General features: G+C 39.6%; 1 protein-coding gene across 4 annotated transcripts in view; it reads left to right on the top strand.

The window, feature by feature from the left end:
- Positions 1-16540, top strand: part of UST (uronyl 2-sulfotransferase) — a 166497-nt gene that overhangs the window by 71980 nt on the left and 77977 nt on the right. For all 4 annotated transcript variants that reach the window (XM_040552751.1, XM_040552753.1, XM_040552754.1 and 1 more), the window contains exons 3-4: positions 7508-7663; positions 14629-14708. In XM_040552751.1, coding sequence (XP_040408685.1) covers positions 7508-7663; positions 14629-14708 — 236 coding nt within the window. The remainder of the gene's footprint in view (positions 1-7507; positions 7664-14628; positions 14709-16540) is intronic.

The following is a 16540-nucleotide window of genomic DNA, read 5'->3' as shown; positions in this document are numbered from 1 at the left end:
GTCTACATCCAGTCTCCTTTTGTTGCTTGTGCTCCATGCTTATGTTTTTAATTAGTTTGGTACTTAGGGATGTTGAATCATTAGGGAACACATTTTAACTAATTCTTCCAAATATGTTAGCTGCCAAAAAGATGAAATGCTTTGTTTTTAAAAGTCATGCTTTTTCAATTGAGTTAGTTGCTTAATGAAGATGCAACAGAAGAATCTTCTGTTTATTCTTCTGCCTATTTTCAGTGCTCCACTGCAGCTGTATGGACTTCAGACTTTGCAAACAAACCTCACCCTTATCTTTCTTGTGGTTTTAAGTGTATTTTCAGTGAACCGTAAAGGGGATGATGCTGTCTAGTCTGCTTTAGAGTTGGTTACTTCCAAAAGCTTGTCTTTGTCTACTGCCACTACACTCGACCTGTAGACAGACAGGTACCGATGAGTATCTGGACTTTTGCAAAGCATTTGACACTGTCCTGCATGACATCCTTGTTTCCAAATTGGAGAGACATGAATTTGATGGATGGACCAGTCAGTGGATAAGTAATTGGCTGGATGATTGCACTGAGAAAGTTGGGGTTATTTAGCCTAGAGAAGAGAAGGCTCTGGAGAAACCTTATAGCAGCCTTCCAATATTTAAAGGGGGCCTAAAAGAAAGATGAGGAGAGACTCTTTATCAGGGGGTGTAGTAACATGACAAGGGGTAACAGTTTTAAACTAAAAAAGGATAGGTTAAGATTAGATATGAGGAAAAAAATCTTTACGTTGGTAGGGCACTGGAACAGACTGCCCAGAGAATCACAGAATGGTTTGGATTGGAAGGGACCTTAAAGACCACCCAGTTCCACACCCCTGCCATGGGCAGGGACACCTCCTGCTAGATCAGGTTGCTCAAAGCCCCATCCAGCCTGGCCTTGAGCACTTCAAGGATGGGACGTCCACAGACTCTAAAACCTGTATGCAAGTTTTAAACTAAAAGAGGGTAGATTTAAGTTAGATATAAGGAAGAAATTCTTTGCTCGGAGGGTGGTGAGATACTGGCACAGGTTGCCCAGAGAGGCATGATGGTACTTGACAGAATTGTGCCTATGATGTTTAGCTGGGAGAGAGGGAGGGTAACTTTTTCACCTTTCAACCACGCTTTCTACTGGCAAATCTTTGTGTTAGTAATTCTTTGTTGTAGGCACTTTTAAGTGAGAATAAGGTAATTTTTGTTTGGAAAGGGATTATTTTTTTTTTTTTTGGCAATTCCTGAAGTTATCTTTGGGATATGCTATCTCTTACTGGCCTCAATGTTTGTCTTTTAGTAGCCTGTTTCAGGCTTGTTACAAACCTCACAGAAAAAGAGGCATCAGATGGATCCAAGATCTCAAAGCTAATAATTGAATTATCTAATCTGTCTTCTTGAAACCCACAATGTGAGAATGAGTGTTCACTGGGAACAGTAGAAGATAAGGTAAAAATTAAATGCATGGTGGTTAACAAAATTCTGGAATTTCTGTTGTGTGCTCTGGAAGAGGAGGAGAAATGTCAGAGAGAAATGGTCTGCAGCCAGTGTTGGGTGTTGCTTGCTCTCCGTAATGAGCATCCTCCACCACTCATGAGCCAAACAGACCATTGCTTTGACACAGTAAGCCATTTTTGAAGTTTTATGATTGTGTCTCAGCTGTGCAGGAAGAAAATGGAGGGGTTGCAGAGGGAAGATTTGGTATTACATAGAGATGTGTGACATCAGCAAGTGTTTTTCACGATCTTGTCGCTTGTGTGTGTGTTGGTTGGCCTCATTCACATGGTTAAGGTGGAGCATCTTCTGCCCACAAGTTAGTGTCTGCTGAGAAAGGAGAAGCCAGTTATGGCATAAGCTTCAGGCCTCTCTTGTACGTAAAGACAGGGTTCACTGGAGTGAGTCACTTACCTGCAAAATTTGTGGAGATAATGGACTGCTTTTGAGTAGTGCATCTCTGATATGAGTTATTTATCTGGGGAAATTCTTACTGGCCTAAAGAGCTCTTTGACAGATAAAAATGATTTTTCTTCCACTGGATTTCATTCAGAATGGTTCTTGTCAACTTCTTTAACTGTGGAACAAAAGGAAAAAAAAACACAGTTTGAATTGACAAGTAAATTGTTGTATAACTTTTCAATTCCTTGGAAAGAGCTGTTGTAATTATACTGTGGGTTTTACTTTTCTATACCTGTAAGTACCAATTTGTATAACTCCAAAATTAATTATATGTTTGAATTGTTTTTATTTCCTCTGGGCTTTGATGCCATGCTCAACAAAGTCACTCTAATTGTTTTGAAGTTGTGCATTGTTACATGAATATTATGTTGCCGAGCATCACCTCAGCTAATTAGCCTATATGGTGCAACTCCCATTGCAAAATGAAATGTAACCCAATTAGCAGTTTGTAAATCCCAAACCTCTGCTTTCCATCTTGTTTCTGCTAATATTATAGGAGCATTCTTTTCAAGTGTCTCTTCTGCCATGGTCTCTTATATCGTCTGACTGTTGCTGTTGTGTGTATTGTGAGTGGGAAAACAAAGAAGTTCCTCTTTTAAAGTTCCTTTTAAGTTCCTCGTTTTCTCTGTCTTGCATTTCTAGATCTGCCTGATACAAACTCGGGTTTCTAGAAGAAGTACTTCTTCTTCCAAGAAATTACTTATACTCTTTCTAAAATGCAGAAAGCAGATTTGCAGTGTCCTAAGAGAAATGGACAAAAATTTGTTTAAGTACCAAAAGCCTCTGTGCTGCATGGCTTTGTGTATTGGGCACACTGTTGCATTTAGGTGTGTAAGTGGAATGGTGACGTTAATAGATAAAACATTAGCAAAGCATCAGCAACAAATCCTTAAAACTAGCCACATTCAGCAGTGCTACAAGTGAAGTTTTGATTACAGCTAATTATTGTGTTCTTCTAAAGCAATCTTAGAGCTGTAGTGTTTATCTTGAATCTTGTCTGATTTTACCCAAGTGCATTCACAGGTTTACTCAATCAAGGCATTGATATATTGGCCTGCTTTAAACTAAACAGTTGTCTGGAAATAATAGCCCTTTATTTCAGTTTTCTCTATCTGTAGTGAGCATTTGCTTTTGGTTTCTTTTTTTTTGCGTTGCCATGGCTATTGTCTGCATGCAGAGCAGAACTGCATTACATAAGAAGGTGAGTTTCAGAAACAAAGGTGAAAACTGGCCAAAATTGTTTAGTAGATGTTAGCTGGCAAAGTTATTTGCACTTAGAACAGAAACTTTACAAAGGCCTACTGTCATTTTCTTTCTTTTTTTTTTTTTTTTTAAAGAATGGTATTATTAAGTTTCACCCAAAAGTTATTGGGTAATAAAATCAGGGATTTCATTAGAAGTTGAATTTAATCTGAGTGCAGCAAAATTTCACTTGGAATGAATTAAGTATCAATGTAGAAAAACTTTTGCTCACTATATTGCAAAGTGCAACTCTGCTATGAAAACCAAAGCAGTTCATAATTATGAAACATTGTTTAACATTTCCAAACTCTACCCTACATACTCGTACTAGTATCAAAGGTTAGCTACTGCTGCACCATCCAGTTCATCACCTTTGGAGTTCTGTAACCACTGAGGATGGGATTTTGCATTTCATGGGAAGCAAAGCTTCTGTAGAATTGTAGATTGATAAAGAATAAAGGATTGTAGATTGATGAAGAATAAGGGGGCTGGTTTTCTCATAGAAAACCTTTATATGAGTGTGGCAAAATAGTGAAGACGTGGTGTGTTATGTGTGTTTTATGGGGCCCATGTTCACTTGCTGAATCAGCAGATGAGATGTACTGGAGAAAGCTCAAACAAGACAGTGACCACCAAACACCAACCCCGTCCACAGCTAATCTGGGGAGTCACAGCTTTTATAGTTATGTTGCAGTGAAGGATATCCTAAACATTGCTACTAATAGCAATAGTAATGTTCTTTTGGTCTTGAAGTGTAATGATGATAGCAAAGTGCCATGAATGACCAACACTTTATATAATATTCAGCATTATATATGATGTTCCCATTATATATAAGGGTATCTAGATTTCTCCTTTTATTTTTGTTCTAGTTAGCAGTTCTCTATGAAAGTAATCTGAAGGGTTTCCTGAGGAAGCATTTTCCTTCTCTGATGAAGATCTGTTAGCTGCTCCAATATCATGAGAAGTGCCAGAAGCCCATATGCCTCTTCTGACTGCTGTTATGTTAGAAATCCTCCTGCTAGAGAACATGATTGCACCACCAGCAAAAGTAACTGTAGGTTGAGACACACCATTGCTTTGGCACATGACCTGTTCCTTGTGCTAAAAATGTCTTGCCTAGAACCACGTTGCAGGCCTCGTGTCAGGAAACATTTTGTGCAGTCGTCTTAATAGAAAAACAAGCTTTCCCTAAGTGCCATACGTGTGCTGCTGTAGGTGAAACCATGAGGTCCTGACAATGTTAGCCAATTTAAAGGTCTTGAAAACAGATGACTCTTGGTCTATAGTATTAGATGCTGCTGCTATTTGCTATACCAACTGTTTGTCTGATGTGATAATGTGACTTCAGAATGCCTTTTACTGATAGAATAGCCCTTGGAAATCATCCAGGAACAAAACGAGGCTGCATCCAGCTTTCTTTAGAACAGTGAATTGCTACTTGCACTTTCTGGTTTCCCAGTTTTATGATTTAAGCTTCTAAAGCAGTCTGCAGATCTCAAATCTGATATGGAATAGTACTCTTTCCTTTTCACTCCAGTTTTATCTGTTCCTAACATCTCTTATCAGTAGTGACCCTAATCAGTAGAATAGCTCTATGTGCTTATTTTATGTACTTCAATAGACTGCTTTTTACTTATTTTTATTTATTTTTTTAAACATAGTGCATATAACAATCATACGCTGACTTCTGACATATTAGAAGTATATACTGGAATGACAAAATACTCTGCTCTTAGAAGATAAATAACAAGCATCAGTTTTATTCGTCTTACAAAATAGACAGGAGAGTCTTTTCTATATCCTGCAGGAATGGCTATGCAAAATGGTTTCCTACGACATTATGCAATTTCTCATCATTTTGCTTCGGTATCTAGCCTAAGTCAAGGAAATTGTGGACTATCAGACAGCAGCAACATTTGGTCAGTAAATAGTACAATGAAATGCGTTGTAGTGTGTTTTGAGAATCTGAGTTCCAAGAGACGCAGCATGGGTGACATTGAGCTAAGAGATTGGCATCCCCAGGAGCAACAGTAGACTAGTATAGGCAAGGTCAGTGCTTCATTGATCTTCTCTTCACTACCAGTAAGGAGCAGCTGAAATTTAGGAGCTAGAAGGGTTTTTTTAAGGCAATAGCTAAAATTAGCATGGGATACATAATGGATAAGAAACAGTGACCTTATCTCAATGTCACTGAAGAAATCAAAACTGCTAAATGAGCAGAAAGCTAGTTGTGCCCACTCACTCCTGCAGAGGAAGCCTTGTTTGCCTCTTGTAGAAGTTGTGCTGTGCCTGTGTTAGTGAGGGAGATCTGTAGCAGACATGGAGAGAGCACAGCAAGGACAGTACAGAAGAGGCGTTGCTGTGCTTGGGGCACCACGTCTGCCATGACTGAATCCAAACAAATCATTAAGTAGCAAAAAATGAAAGTTTCTCCATGAAAAATGTCTGAAGTGTGATAGGACATACGGTATTTAAAAGATGAGTCCATCACTCATGACATTGGTTGTCTTGCCTCAAAGGCAAGACAGACATTTTCCAGAAGTGGAAAACAGCTGGTGCAAATGTATGAAAGCAGGCTTAATGAAGTTCAGTTTGTAAGCTGGCAGTTAATGAAAACTATTTCTAAATACTCATTTGGAGAAATAATCAAAAGCCTTTTGCCTGCCGACAGTCTGAATGGAAATAGCCAAAATAAGGCTTCACTGAGTGGAGCAGAGGTGGGTGCTCACCCATCCATGACAGATCTAAGCTTGGCAAGCCTGTAGGTAGCTGTAGAAGGCACTTAGTAGTTCTGGACTTTGGTACCATTTTATGTTAGGTGCAGACTTGTGGCCATAATTCTTCACTGGACTTACTGTAATAGTGTTTGTGATTTTCATATCCTGTTGGTTTTTATGTCCATGAATCATGATATCACATTCACCTCTCAGTTGTCCTATTCTTTCATCCTTGAAAGTTTTGACTGTAGATCTGTTACCTTTCCCCAGGTGATCTGGGGTTCAAACCAAACTGCTTCCTGTATTATTGACCTTATTATTCCTGTGATTGCTCTAAGCTGAGTTTCAATATGTCTAGTAATAAAACTTCTTAATTAACATGCTAAATTTTCTCATGTTAGTCTAGCATACAAAGCACCATCAATGACATGTTGCTTTGTTTATTTTTGAAGTACTTCTCTTCTAGAATACCTGAGCTGTCTAAAAGCATTTAGTTAACTATTATAAGCTGCTCTTTTGATTGTGCCTTGCAGAAATACTGTTAAAACCGCACAGGTACCCCACCTGCACCCCTGGTCCCTCCTTCTTTGCCTCAAAGACAGTAATAATTATAATAATAAATGTTGCCAAATTGTAATAGGAATTTCTGAGAAATAACTGAAAGAAGAAATTTCAAACTTTTGTACCTTCTGTTTGCTGTTCTTGGAGCCAAAAAAGAAACTTACCTTCAGCTTCAGAGAGATGGTATTCAGTAAAGAGCACTGATGCCTGCAACAGTTGCATGAAGAGTGCCAAGCCTGGGATCGCAGCCGCCCATGCTGTTAAATTATCTGAATAGTCCTTGGCATAGTTTTAGCCCAAGTCAACTATCAGTCTCCTGAGTGGGGACAGGAGTGTGGTGCAAGAGACTTGAGCTGGAGATCATTGCCGGTAGGTGGGTGGGTTGTGGCTGGTCTGATTTGATGCTTAGTGAATGTCACCTGTGTGGCTGTGACCAGACCATTTGTCCTCCAGGCCCGGCAGCATCTTCTGGCTTGGTTTATTGCACAAGTACGTACCTCGCCAGTGGCATGATTCCTTCTCTAAAACTTTGGAAGACTCATGTTTATATTTTACATTGAAACGGTTGATTAATTTTAGCCTTCTCCAATTGGTTGTTGCTTCTGTAAAGCTGAAGTTTTGCAACTCGAGCATTCCTTTTTCATTAGACCAACTTCATTTCAAGCTGCCAAACTGTAGCACAAGTTCACTGCTCTTCATTCTTGTATAGAGGCAGTCAACAAGCTTAAGTCCATCATCATCTTCACTGGAAGTCATCAGCCATGGCTTAGTGTTTCTTGTGTAGCTGCTGATCTGTGCTGTTACTTTAAAGTAGGTCATGAGGGGGAAGTCTATGTTTGCCATCTCCTGAGCCACGTGTTTTTATTATAAAGAGCTTATAGCTTACTGGTGGAAATGAATGTTTCTGACCTGGGCAGGGTCCTAGAAATTCTCTTCTACATACCTGTTGGCTGATGGGCAAAATATTCTGTGACTGAGATACAAAGCCAAAAATAGCAATATACTGACTCATTTTTTTTCAATCTTTATTTAGGTACTTCCTTTCCCCAGCCAGGTGGTCTACAACAGAGTTGGAAAGTGCGGAAGTCGAACTGTGGTTTTGCTTTTAAGAATTTTATCAGAGAAACATGGATTCAACCTGGTAACGTCTGACATTCATAACAAAACAAGACTGACCAAAAATGAACAGGTAAGTTACTCCTGCTCAACTTAGATCCTGTTCTCTTATTGTGTTTGTGAAGCTGAGAAACAAAGGGAACTAGCACAAATCATACTAAGACAAATCATATTGAAAAGATGTATTACCTGAGTAATCTGCCAGTATTCATCATCTTCTAAGTAGCTTTAGTTAACAGGAGAAATGGATGGTAGAGCCAAGAGCAACATGATGTGGAGGGTTATGTTAAAAAAAAAAAAAAAAAAGCTTCCAGTGAGACAGCTCTTGAATGTACTCGACATAGCAGTTAGCCCAGCAGAGATGCAAGAAGAGTTACTACAAGTGAAGTTAGGTGCTAACAGCTTCTCAGACCTGTATTAAGGTATCTGCAGGGCACAGCCTTTTGTCACGTAGGCATGCCGGCTTATTCAGATCTAGCTTGGACCTCTTTAAGCAGAGTATGAATAAATAATAGCCAACAGTTTCTCTGCTGGCTTTTCCCATTCACTTTTAGTAATCACTTGCATCAAATTTTTTTTCCCCAGGCCATGCTAACTCATGTTGCTGTAGTCTGACACATCCCTGAACCCATCTCAGTCTCTCACTTGTCTACCTTTTTCACATTATAATACAGCCCTCACTGAAGCAATGCCAAATGAAACCTCTTTACCCAGACACCCCTCTTCACGTTCCCTTAAAGCTGTAGAGGGCATTATTTTTGCAGGTTTGATTCCACAAAAGATTTGGTTATTTAAATTCACTTCTATCTAGGGTAACCGTGTGCCCACCAGAACTATCAATGCCATCCATAGATATTGATGCAAGTAACACAAAAAAACTCGGTCTCCAAAGTGTGCTGATTAATGCAGATGCCTTACACACAGCTGTTTCACACGTTGCCCACAGCTGTTCTTTTGATCTGCTGATTCAGGTAAGTGCTGCAGTAGCTGCCTGCATCACTCCTGAGATGAGCGATCTACAAACCGCAAAAGGATGTGTGCAGCGATCAAAACACAGGGATGGGCCTACCAGTGGCATCATCCTGTGGTTAGGGGTTATTTATCTGTAGCCTGTTTATGAGCGTAAGTTTCAATGTTTGTTATTTTAGATATAGCAGTTAATTCCAGATTAAAGTTTGGGAGCGGATGTCACTACTGCAGTTCCCGCGTTCCTTCCTTCCAGTGTAGCCTTTCAGGTCCCACAGGCAGCAATTCACCTAACCCTCTAGGGCATTTGTGTGTGGCCAGAGACAGGGACTGTCTATCAGGGGCTGCCCACCAGCCAAAAGGCTGTGGAAGAGGCCAGTGCCCCCCTCTGCTGCCCCTGCTCAGCCTCGCTGAGTGACCAAGGGAAGGGGCAAAGCCCAGGGCTGTAGCTGCCACAGCATCCTTCTGTGCACAGCAAAATGGAGCCTGGGGAGTTTGCAGAATGGTCAGGTCAGGTCAGGGGTTAACTATCTTGTGTTATTTTTTCTGCGTTTTACTTTTTCTGCTTAACTGTTGGATATGTAGTAGGGGATTTCTATTGGTATGATTGTTTTTGTGTTTGGGGTTGTTTGGGTTTTGTTTTGATTATGTCCTTCATTGTGTTTCATTGCTAACTGGGAGATAAAATCTAAAAACCTCAAAAGTATTAACAGCCACAGTCCTTCATCCTCATAATCTGCTGCATTTCTCTAGTAGGCAGAGAACATGTTAAACATGATAACAGATCCCATGTAAACAGTTTTCCGTGCTTTGGTCCAACATGTCAAGATTCCAAAAAAGCCCAGACTGATTTGTGATGCAAGCAATATACTGACAGAGGATAAATAGGTGTATTATTTTTTTCACTCCAGAAGCTTTGGGTTACTGTTCAGTCAATGTGCAGGAACACAGATAGCGGTAGACATACTGTTACAGAGCTGATGGTTTACTCTCTAACATGCCCTGCTATAACATGAGTCTCTCTATTTTAATTTATGGCTTATTTACGTAGTTACAGTAGGTTCATAATTTAATGAGTACTTCTGCTGAAAAGCACATTTGATCACCAGGTTACATGCCTGGAGACACTAACTGTTCTGTTGTTTAGGGTATTTTCAGTTGTCTTCCCATTTTTTATGAGTAAAATATGAAAAATGAATTACTTCTGCCACCTTTAATGTGGTACACACAAGAGGAAATTAAGAGAATGAATGGTCTCAGGCTTCAGGCATTGGAATGAGAGAAAAGAGGTCTGGGCTGGGCTGTAGGCTCCCCGCATAAGAAACTCGCTCGAGATGTTATTGCTCTCTCCCTTCTGTCATTTGTCTGTCCCGTGTTTGGTTAAAGCTCTGATCCAGCCAAGACTTTTCTGTAAATATTTAGCTTGCACAGTCTGCTATTGTTAAATAAAGTTAAGCAAGTAGGTGTTCTTAATGACTATGGAGATTGCATTTAACTGGAATCTGTACGCTCATTGCCTTTTCCAGTCTTCATCCTACTAAGAAATTTTCCCAAATTATGTCTGCCTGTCAGCAATTAGAAGTGTAGCCATTGAACATCCACGGGCATAAAGGAGTGGCTTCTGGAAGCAGATGAGTTAATTAGGTCCTTGCCATTTACTATAATATTTTCAATTAATAATTAGAAGCTTACAGCTACACAACTTACGCGTAGTATTCACGTATACAAAGTCAACCTAATTGCTCTGGCTTTAAAGTGACAGATGTATGGGTGCAACATGAATTCTTGCCCATCCGTGACTGCTCCAGTCCTAACTTCTTTTTTGCACTCAGAAGTAAGAATGAGTGTGCTTATAGATATGCAAATACTGACCACATATAGGAGTACCTGATAGTTTGTCCTCACATCATTTCCCTCTACCACCCATCCTTTGGACAGACAGCTGGCTTTATATATAATTCAAGTCTAACACACTAAAAATCCATTGCTAATTTTTCTTAAATTCTTTTGAAGGCAGAAAATTGGTCATAGCAGCTCAGAGAATTTAAGAAATTTTTGAAACAATTCCAAATCTCTGAGAGTTGAAAATGAAGATCTGTTCTCATTCCTGTGAGCTGTGAATTGTTTATGGAAATGAAGTAATACTGAGATGAAAGTGATACACCAAACGCCTGTAGATACTTGTGCCTCCTGGACACTACATGCCTTCATTAGAGACCGTAACCAGTATAAAAGAAGGTGAACAACTCAAAAGAGAGACAAATACTGAGAATTTTTTGTCCTATTTGCATCAATGTTAGTGGAAACCGTAGTGTCATCCACTTGGAAAATCAGTTGCGTCACCATTTTTATACATTTTGACCTCAGATTCTCTCCCAATGAAATGAATCAGCTTCAAAAAGTAGGAACATGTTGACTGTTCTCTAGATAAGATTATTATCTGATTATTTCTTTCTGTTCCCAGTGCGATTAACTATTACAAATCTCAAACGCAATGGGACTGCTCTCAGCAGGCCAGCATGTGGAGATAGATATTTATGGAAGGGGGAAAGAAGGTGTCCTATCTCACAAGGCTGAGCTGAGTTTTGGTGCAGGAACAATGCTGTGGCTGGAGCAAAGCCATCGTCCACGTTTCTTTCCTTTTGGGGAGGGCCCCAAGCAGCCTCTCTCCAAGTCATTTCACTGTGCCATCTGCTGGATTGTTATTTACAATGCAGCAGCGACTGAAAAATACGCTGCTGATGCTGAGCCATGGTGACTTGATTCTTTCAGCATGGCCAGCTGAGATGCTACAACGATAGTGTAGGACAGTAGTCTGAGGGAAATTTTTTTCCCTTGGAGTATTGCCTCTTGGTTTTCTTGCTCAGGTGGGCTTTAGGATTCAGAAATAGCTTGTGATTTACAGAGTTGCCTCTAATTGCAGATCTGGTCTTGTTTAAAGATCTCGTTTAAAAGTCAGAAAATTGATTTTGGAGAAAAAATAGAATGAAAGTTCAAGCAAGGAGTCACAGTGGTAGAAAGACTATTCTTTGCAGTGAATTGCTACTGAGGGGGATTGTGTTCTTCTGCTCGTGTAATTTATCTTTAAATTTCAAATATTTCTGTCAATGATAGCAAATGTCTCAGCACAGTTGATCATGCCACAGTGCTCCTTGCAGCTGCTCGCTTTGGTTTAGTATCCCTCCCGAACGTCTGCCGTGGGCCATGCAGTCTCACTCTCCTCGGCAGCACAGCACAGGCAGAGGATTGGGCTCACTTTTGCCCAGTGACTGAGCTGAAGTGCTCGGGCAGCACCATGGGCTCTGCTGGCAGATGTGAGTACGTGGGCCCAGGGTGCCACTGCCTGTCTCTGTCCACACACTCTTTGTGTCCTGGCATTTCCCTCTCCCTTAGATCTTCATTCAGCAGCATCAACTTTCTGGTGCAATTTAGTTAATTTCCAAAGCATTTGGTATCTTTGTAAGCACTGTTTCACTGAAAGAGCTAGAAATTAACTCTTGCAGGGGAGCTCAGGGTGACAGTGAGAAAGGTGGATGGCTCTTACAGTCCCATGTCCTAGCGGGCATGTGTGCCTTTCAGGCTTCCCCCAGATATTTTTGCAGCTTCCTTCCCCAAACATGGATGTGTTCTGGTTCCCCTCTCCCCCTGACAGTGTTTGCTAGCGTAATTGTAGTATCTGCTACTATACCAGGGAGTATCTGCTGCTGCTTGTATGTCTTCATCCCTTTTGAAATTTAGGGTGGTTTAAGACCGTCTCCTAGATGATCTGTACTTGTATCTATCTCCTTCCTGCATGGCCCATTCCATCCAAAGGTGCTCCATCCAAAGGTGCGATAGCCTGAGCTATCGTCCACTCCTCACTCTTACTCTATACCAGTTTTCTTGTAGAAAAGAAATCCTAGAGACCCTACTCTTCTGGGAGACATTGGAAGATTTTTTATTTGGTTTTGCATCATCTTAAAAGGAGAGCTGATTGCTTGGTATTCCTGAGCAGTGCATTTGGCTTGTTAAGCTGAAATCAGTTCAGCACAGTGGGATCAGAGAGAGAGAGGCCCATGGGAAATATGGCCACAATTTGCATGTGGCCATGAGCCATTACAGTTATTTATTTTTCCCTGCTGACATCTGTGTGTTGTTTCTGTTGAGCCTTACTTACCCTTTTGGCAGGGTTTTTTAAAGAATGTTTTTTGCTTGTTTGTTCATATGCACATTGTAGCTTTATCCACATCTGCTTATGAGTCCAGCTGAACATTAAGTGTCTAAGTATGAAGGTACTTCAAGTCAAAACAAAATTCTGTGTTTGCCTTAGAGTAAGTTCTCATAGCACAAGACATTGAGTTTGGTAGCAAGAGCTTAAAAAAAAAAGCCAGGCAACCAGATGCTATGCAGCCATCTGCATGCATCTTTGCAGACTGCCTGTGCTCCTGATGCCAAAGTGCCTCTGCTGGTCCAGCAGCAGGCTGACACAAGCCTGACACATCACGTGAAGTGCAATAGGAAGCACTGTGGTACTGCACCATGAATCAACGTGGTCCTATAGCCAGTTGGCACCTGCCATGGGGGGAGGTGATGGACAAGGAAGGCTGGCGAGGTACTGTGTAATGCTGACACGTACCCCACTGCACACATTTATCTGTCATTAAAAATACAGGCAACTTTAATAAACATAATTACTTTGTATGTTTATAATAGCTTTACATCTCCATATTTATGCCATAATGATGGTACCTCATTTATTCCAAGAAGGAATTACAGTGATGACTGTAGTGACATGAATAGAGGTTTTATCCCATATGAATATTTTCCTTCTGACACTCATTCATGCAGATAGAATAACACCGGTAAAATATCAATACAGCAGAAAGCTTCGTACAGTTTTGAGAACTTCAATTCTCCTGTAACTTGGCTGGATAAAAATAAACACACACAAAAAGAGAAACAAAGTGAGACATCTGATATCCAGCCCCTAGAGTCTCTCCTCTGTTTCTTTCTGGAAACAAGGTGGATGGATATAATTTTTTGACACAGAGAGTTACAAGTCCTAACTGGATGTCAGCTATTTGGGTTGCTAGAACAGCCCTTGTCTTCTCAGAGCATTAACAAAATGTACTTAATTATTTTGTGACCATTATTACGAAGTGTCCTGGGCTTTCTATTGGGGCCGGGCAAGTTCTGCTCTTTAGGTTTCTGAATTTCTTGCTGATAGCAGTTTTATTGTGCTGGAGGAGCTGTGTGAAGATATGTTTGTCTAAACAGAGTCTAAAGATGACCAACTAAAGCTAAGTGGCCTCTTCCCTTCCTGCCTGATGGATGAACAGTTTGCTTCAGTGCTTGTTGTATGCATATACAAATGTTGAAGGCAGAGGAAAGTAGGGAAGAACGTATTTGTGTGTGTGCTTTTTCATTTGGTCCTAGGAAATAAATGGCTATACCTTGTCTTGTCTGAAAGATAGAGGAAGGTTGTGTGTCCTAGGAAAAAAAAAAGGAGAATGAAAAATGGATGAGGAGCAACAAGATGTGATATGCAATGTAAAAACCATGGCAAAAAGTCCAAATATCAAAACTAAGAAATACAGGAAAAATTAATGATTGATCTCCCTTAGAGGCAGTTTAATATTTTTATAGTCTGGATATGATTTTCTGCCATGCTCTTATGGACGTTGGCTCAAGTCCTGTTTTCTGTTACATTTTCAGTTATTTTACATTTTGGCATTCTAGCTAGTGGATCCGGTGTCTTCAGAAGGCAGCTGCCGCTTCCAACTTTCTGGTGCAGATTTAGACAGGATTTCAATTTTTTCTTTAGTTTAAGTCTTTCTCTAAATCGATATCCACTTTTGGAAGTACATAAGCTCTGTGAGAGCATGATGGTGTCTGCATCTTTAACCTGTCTTGCTTAGGCATGAAACAGTGATAGTGCTATCTTGATAACAATGTTTGGGAGGGATAGTGGGAAAGGAGCTCCTGAGTAATGCTGACTTGAAAATTACATTACTCTATGTTGTTTAAGTTATATTTGTCTCCATAATGTGCCTTGACATAACATGGAAAATTTGATTTGTTAATTCTTTTCAGATGGAATTGATTAAAAACATAAGCACTGCTGAGCAGCCCTATTTATTCACTAGACATGTTCATTTCCTCAACTTCTCAAGGTAAGACATTTTTTCACTTAAAAGTATTTTTCACTGGTTTCTATTAGTTGTAATACATAGAACATTTTCCTTTCTTTTTCAAATAGAAACAATGGACTTTTTCTCCTTTCTGGTACTGGAAGTCACATTTCAGAGGGTTTTTTTTCCCTATTGTCTCTTTCCTACCGAGTAGTTATATATAGTATGTTTTTGAAAAGCCAGAAAGCTATTGCATGCTTTTGCCAAGATTACCTTGGTTTATAACATTTCCAGCCAACACACTCGAGGTGGTAACTTGGGTCTTTAAGCTGTGCACTAGTGTTTTAAGAGTGGCAGCAGCATGTTGTGCCACAGTTGTGTGGTATCTCTGTATAATTAGATATTAATCTAAGAATGAAAGCTCAGCTAAGCTCATTAATTTTGTATCTGGAATGACTTTTATTTAACCAATTTAACCAATTTTATTTAACCAATTTAATTTTGTACTGATAAAATAGTCCCCATTCCACAGGATACAGAAGTATTTAGAAACCATGCAAATGAATTACGCTCCATATCATGGGAGTGCAGTCCCTTCTGGCATAAAAAGTAGCAGCTATTTAAATTACACAGTAAGACTCTAGAGAAATTTATAGCATAGAATGTGAAGAAAATTGAATTTGGATGAAACTTCTGAGGAACTTTTGGAACGGTGTAAATGAGTTATGCTAGTTAGCATTTAGCCAGGATACAGAGGTTAAAGCTGACTGCAGATGGTTATTGCCTAGGCTTTAAATTTCATTTAAAAATTATAATCAGGATGTATGCCATCTGTGCTACTAAGTTGGATTCCTGGTGTTAGATGAAAGAATTTCTGTGGAAGTGTGAATTTTCTAGTGCTTTGCAAGAGCTTGCCTAGCTTCCCAGTGTTTTGTTTATGCCATAATATTAGTGGATGTGCTTTGAATGTATGGCTTCAGGCATGGGTAGAGAATGTAGTAAGAAATGCTAAATTTTGGGAGGGGTTGGTGGTTTTTTTTTTTGTTTTTGTTTTTTTAGAAAATACATTATTCCGAGCAATTGAAAGTTCACTTGCCTGTTACAGGCTATGGGCAATTTTCACTGCATGAAAACCTGAAGAGTAAAACAGAATTTTGGTCTTCCGTGTTCTCTGTTCTGATTCTATGACAGTTCCATTATTAATACATTATTTTTAAATTATAAAACTCATTAGAATAGAGCTTCACATCTTTGGTAAATGATCTTTTCTCCCAGCCAAAATGCAGGATCAAACAAGTAGCCTGCCTGAGGGTCAAAGGGAAGTTCTTGATTAAACTGATTTTTTCAGAGGTGGTACGCAGCATTAGATACATGAGAAAAACATGAACACGGTTACCTCTTGCTCCTCCTATGATTACATTTCCTGTAAATATGGTACATCCTTGTCACATAGATAACATGTACCTTCTGTAGTGTTTCCATAAGATTAAATCCATCTACACTTTTCTTAAATACAAATTTGTGAAAATATATAGAACTGTGTAAAATATGTTAAAATATTTGCAGCTTCCTTTTTAGCTGTTACTTGCAAACCAGGAAAATGTATTTTTCCTTTTCTTGAGAGAAAACTAGGTTTAACTGATAGCTGTCTAGTAGTGAAGAGGCTGATTAGTCTTTTAAGTGGGCTACCATTGAGGGGCATCAACATTGCTTACTTTTGGTTTAGCATTTCCTAGTGTTTTCCAATAAATTAAACATTTGTGAGAGTTTCAGTCTTTAGTTTCAAAATACATTGTTGGTGTTCCATCTAATGGTGAAGCAGGATGTTGGGTATTTTTCTTTGTTCTTTAATTCTGTGATGTTATTTTTAGACT

Source organism: Cygnus olor, chromosome 3, assembly GCF_009769625.2.
Source record: "Cygnus olor isolate bCygOlo1 chromosome 3, bCygOlo1.pri.v2, whole genome shotgun sequence".
NCBI lineage: Eukaryota > Metazoa > Chordata > Aves > Anseriformes > Anatidae > Cygnus > Cygnus olor.
Note: the sequence above shows the minus strand (reverse complement) of the source record. Positions and strands in the feature narration are given on the sequence as shown.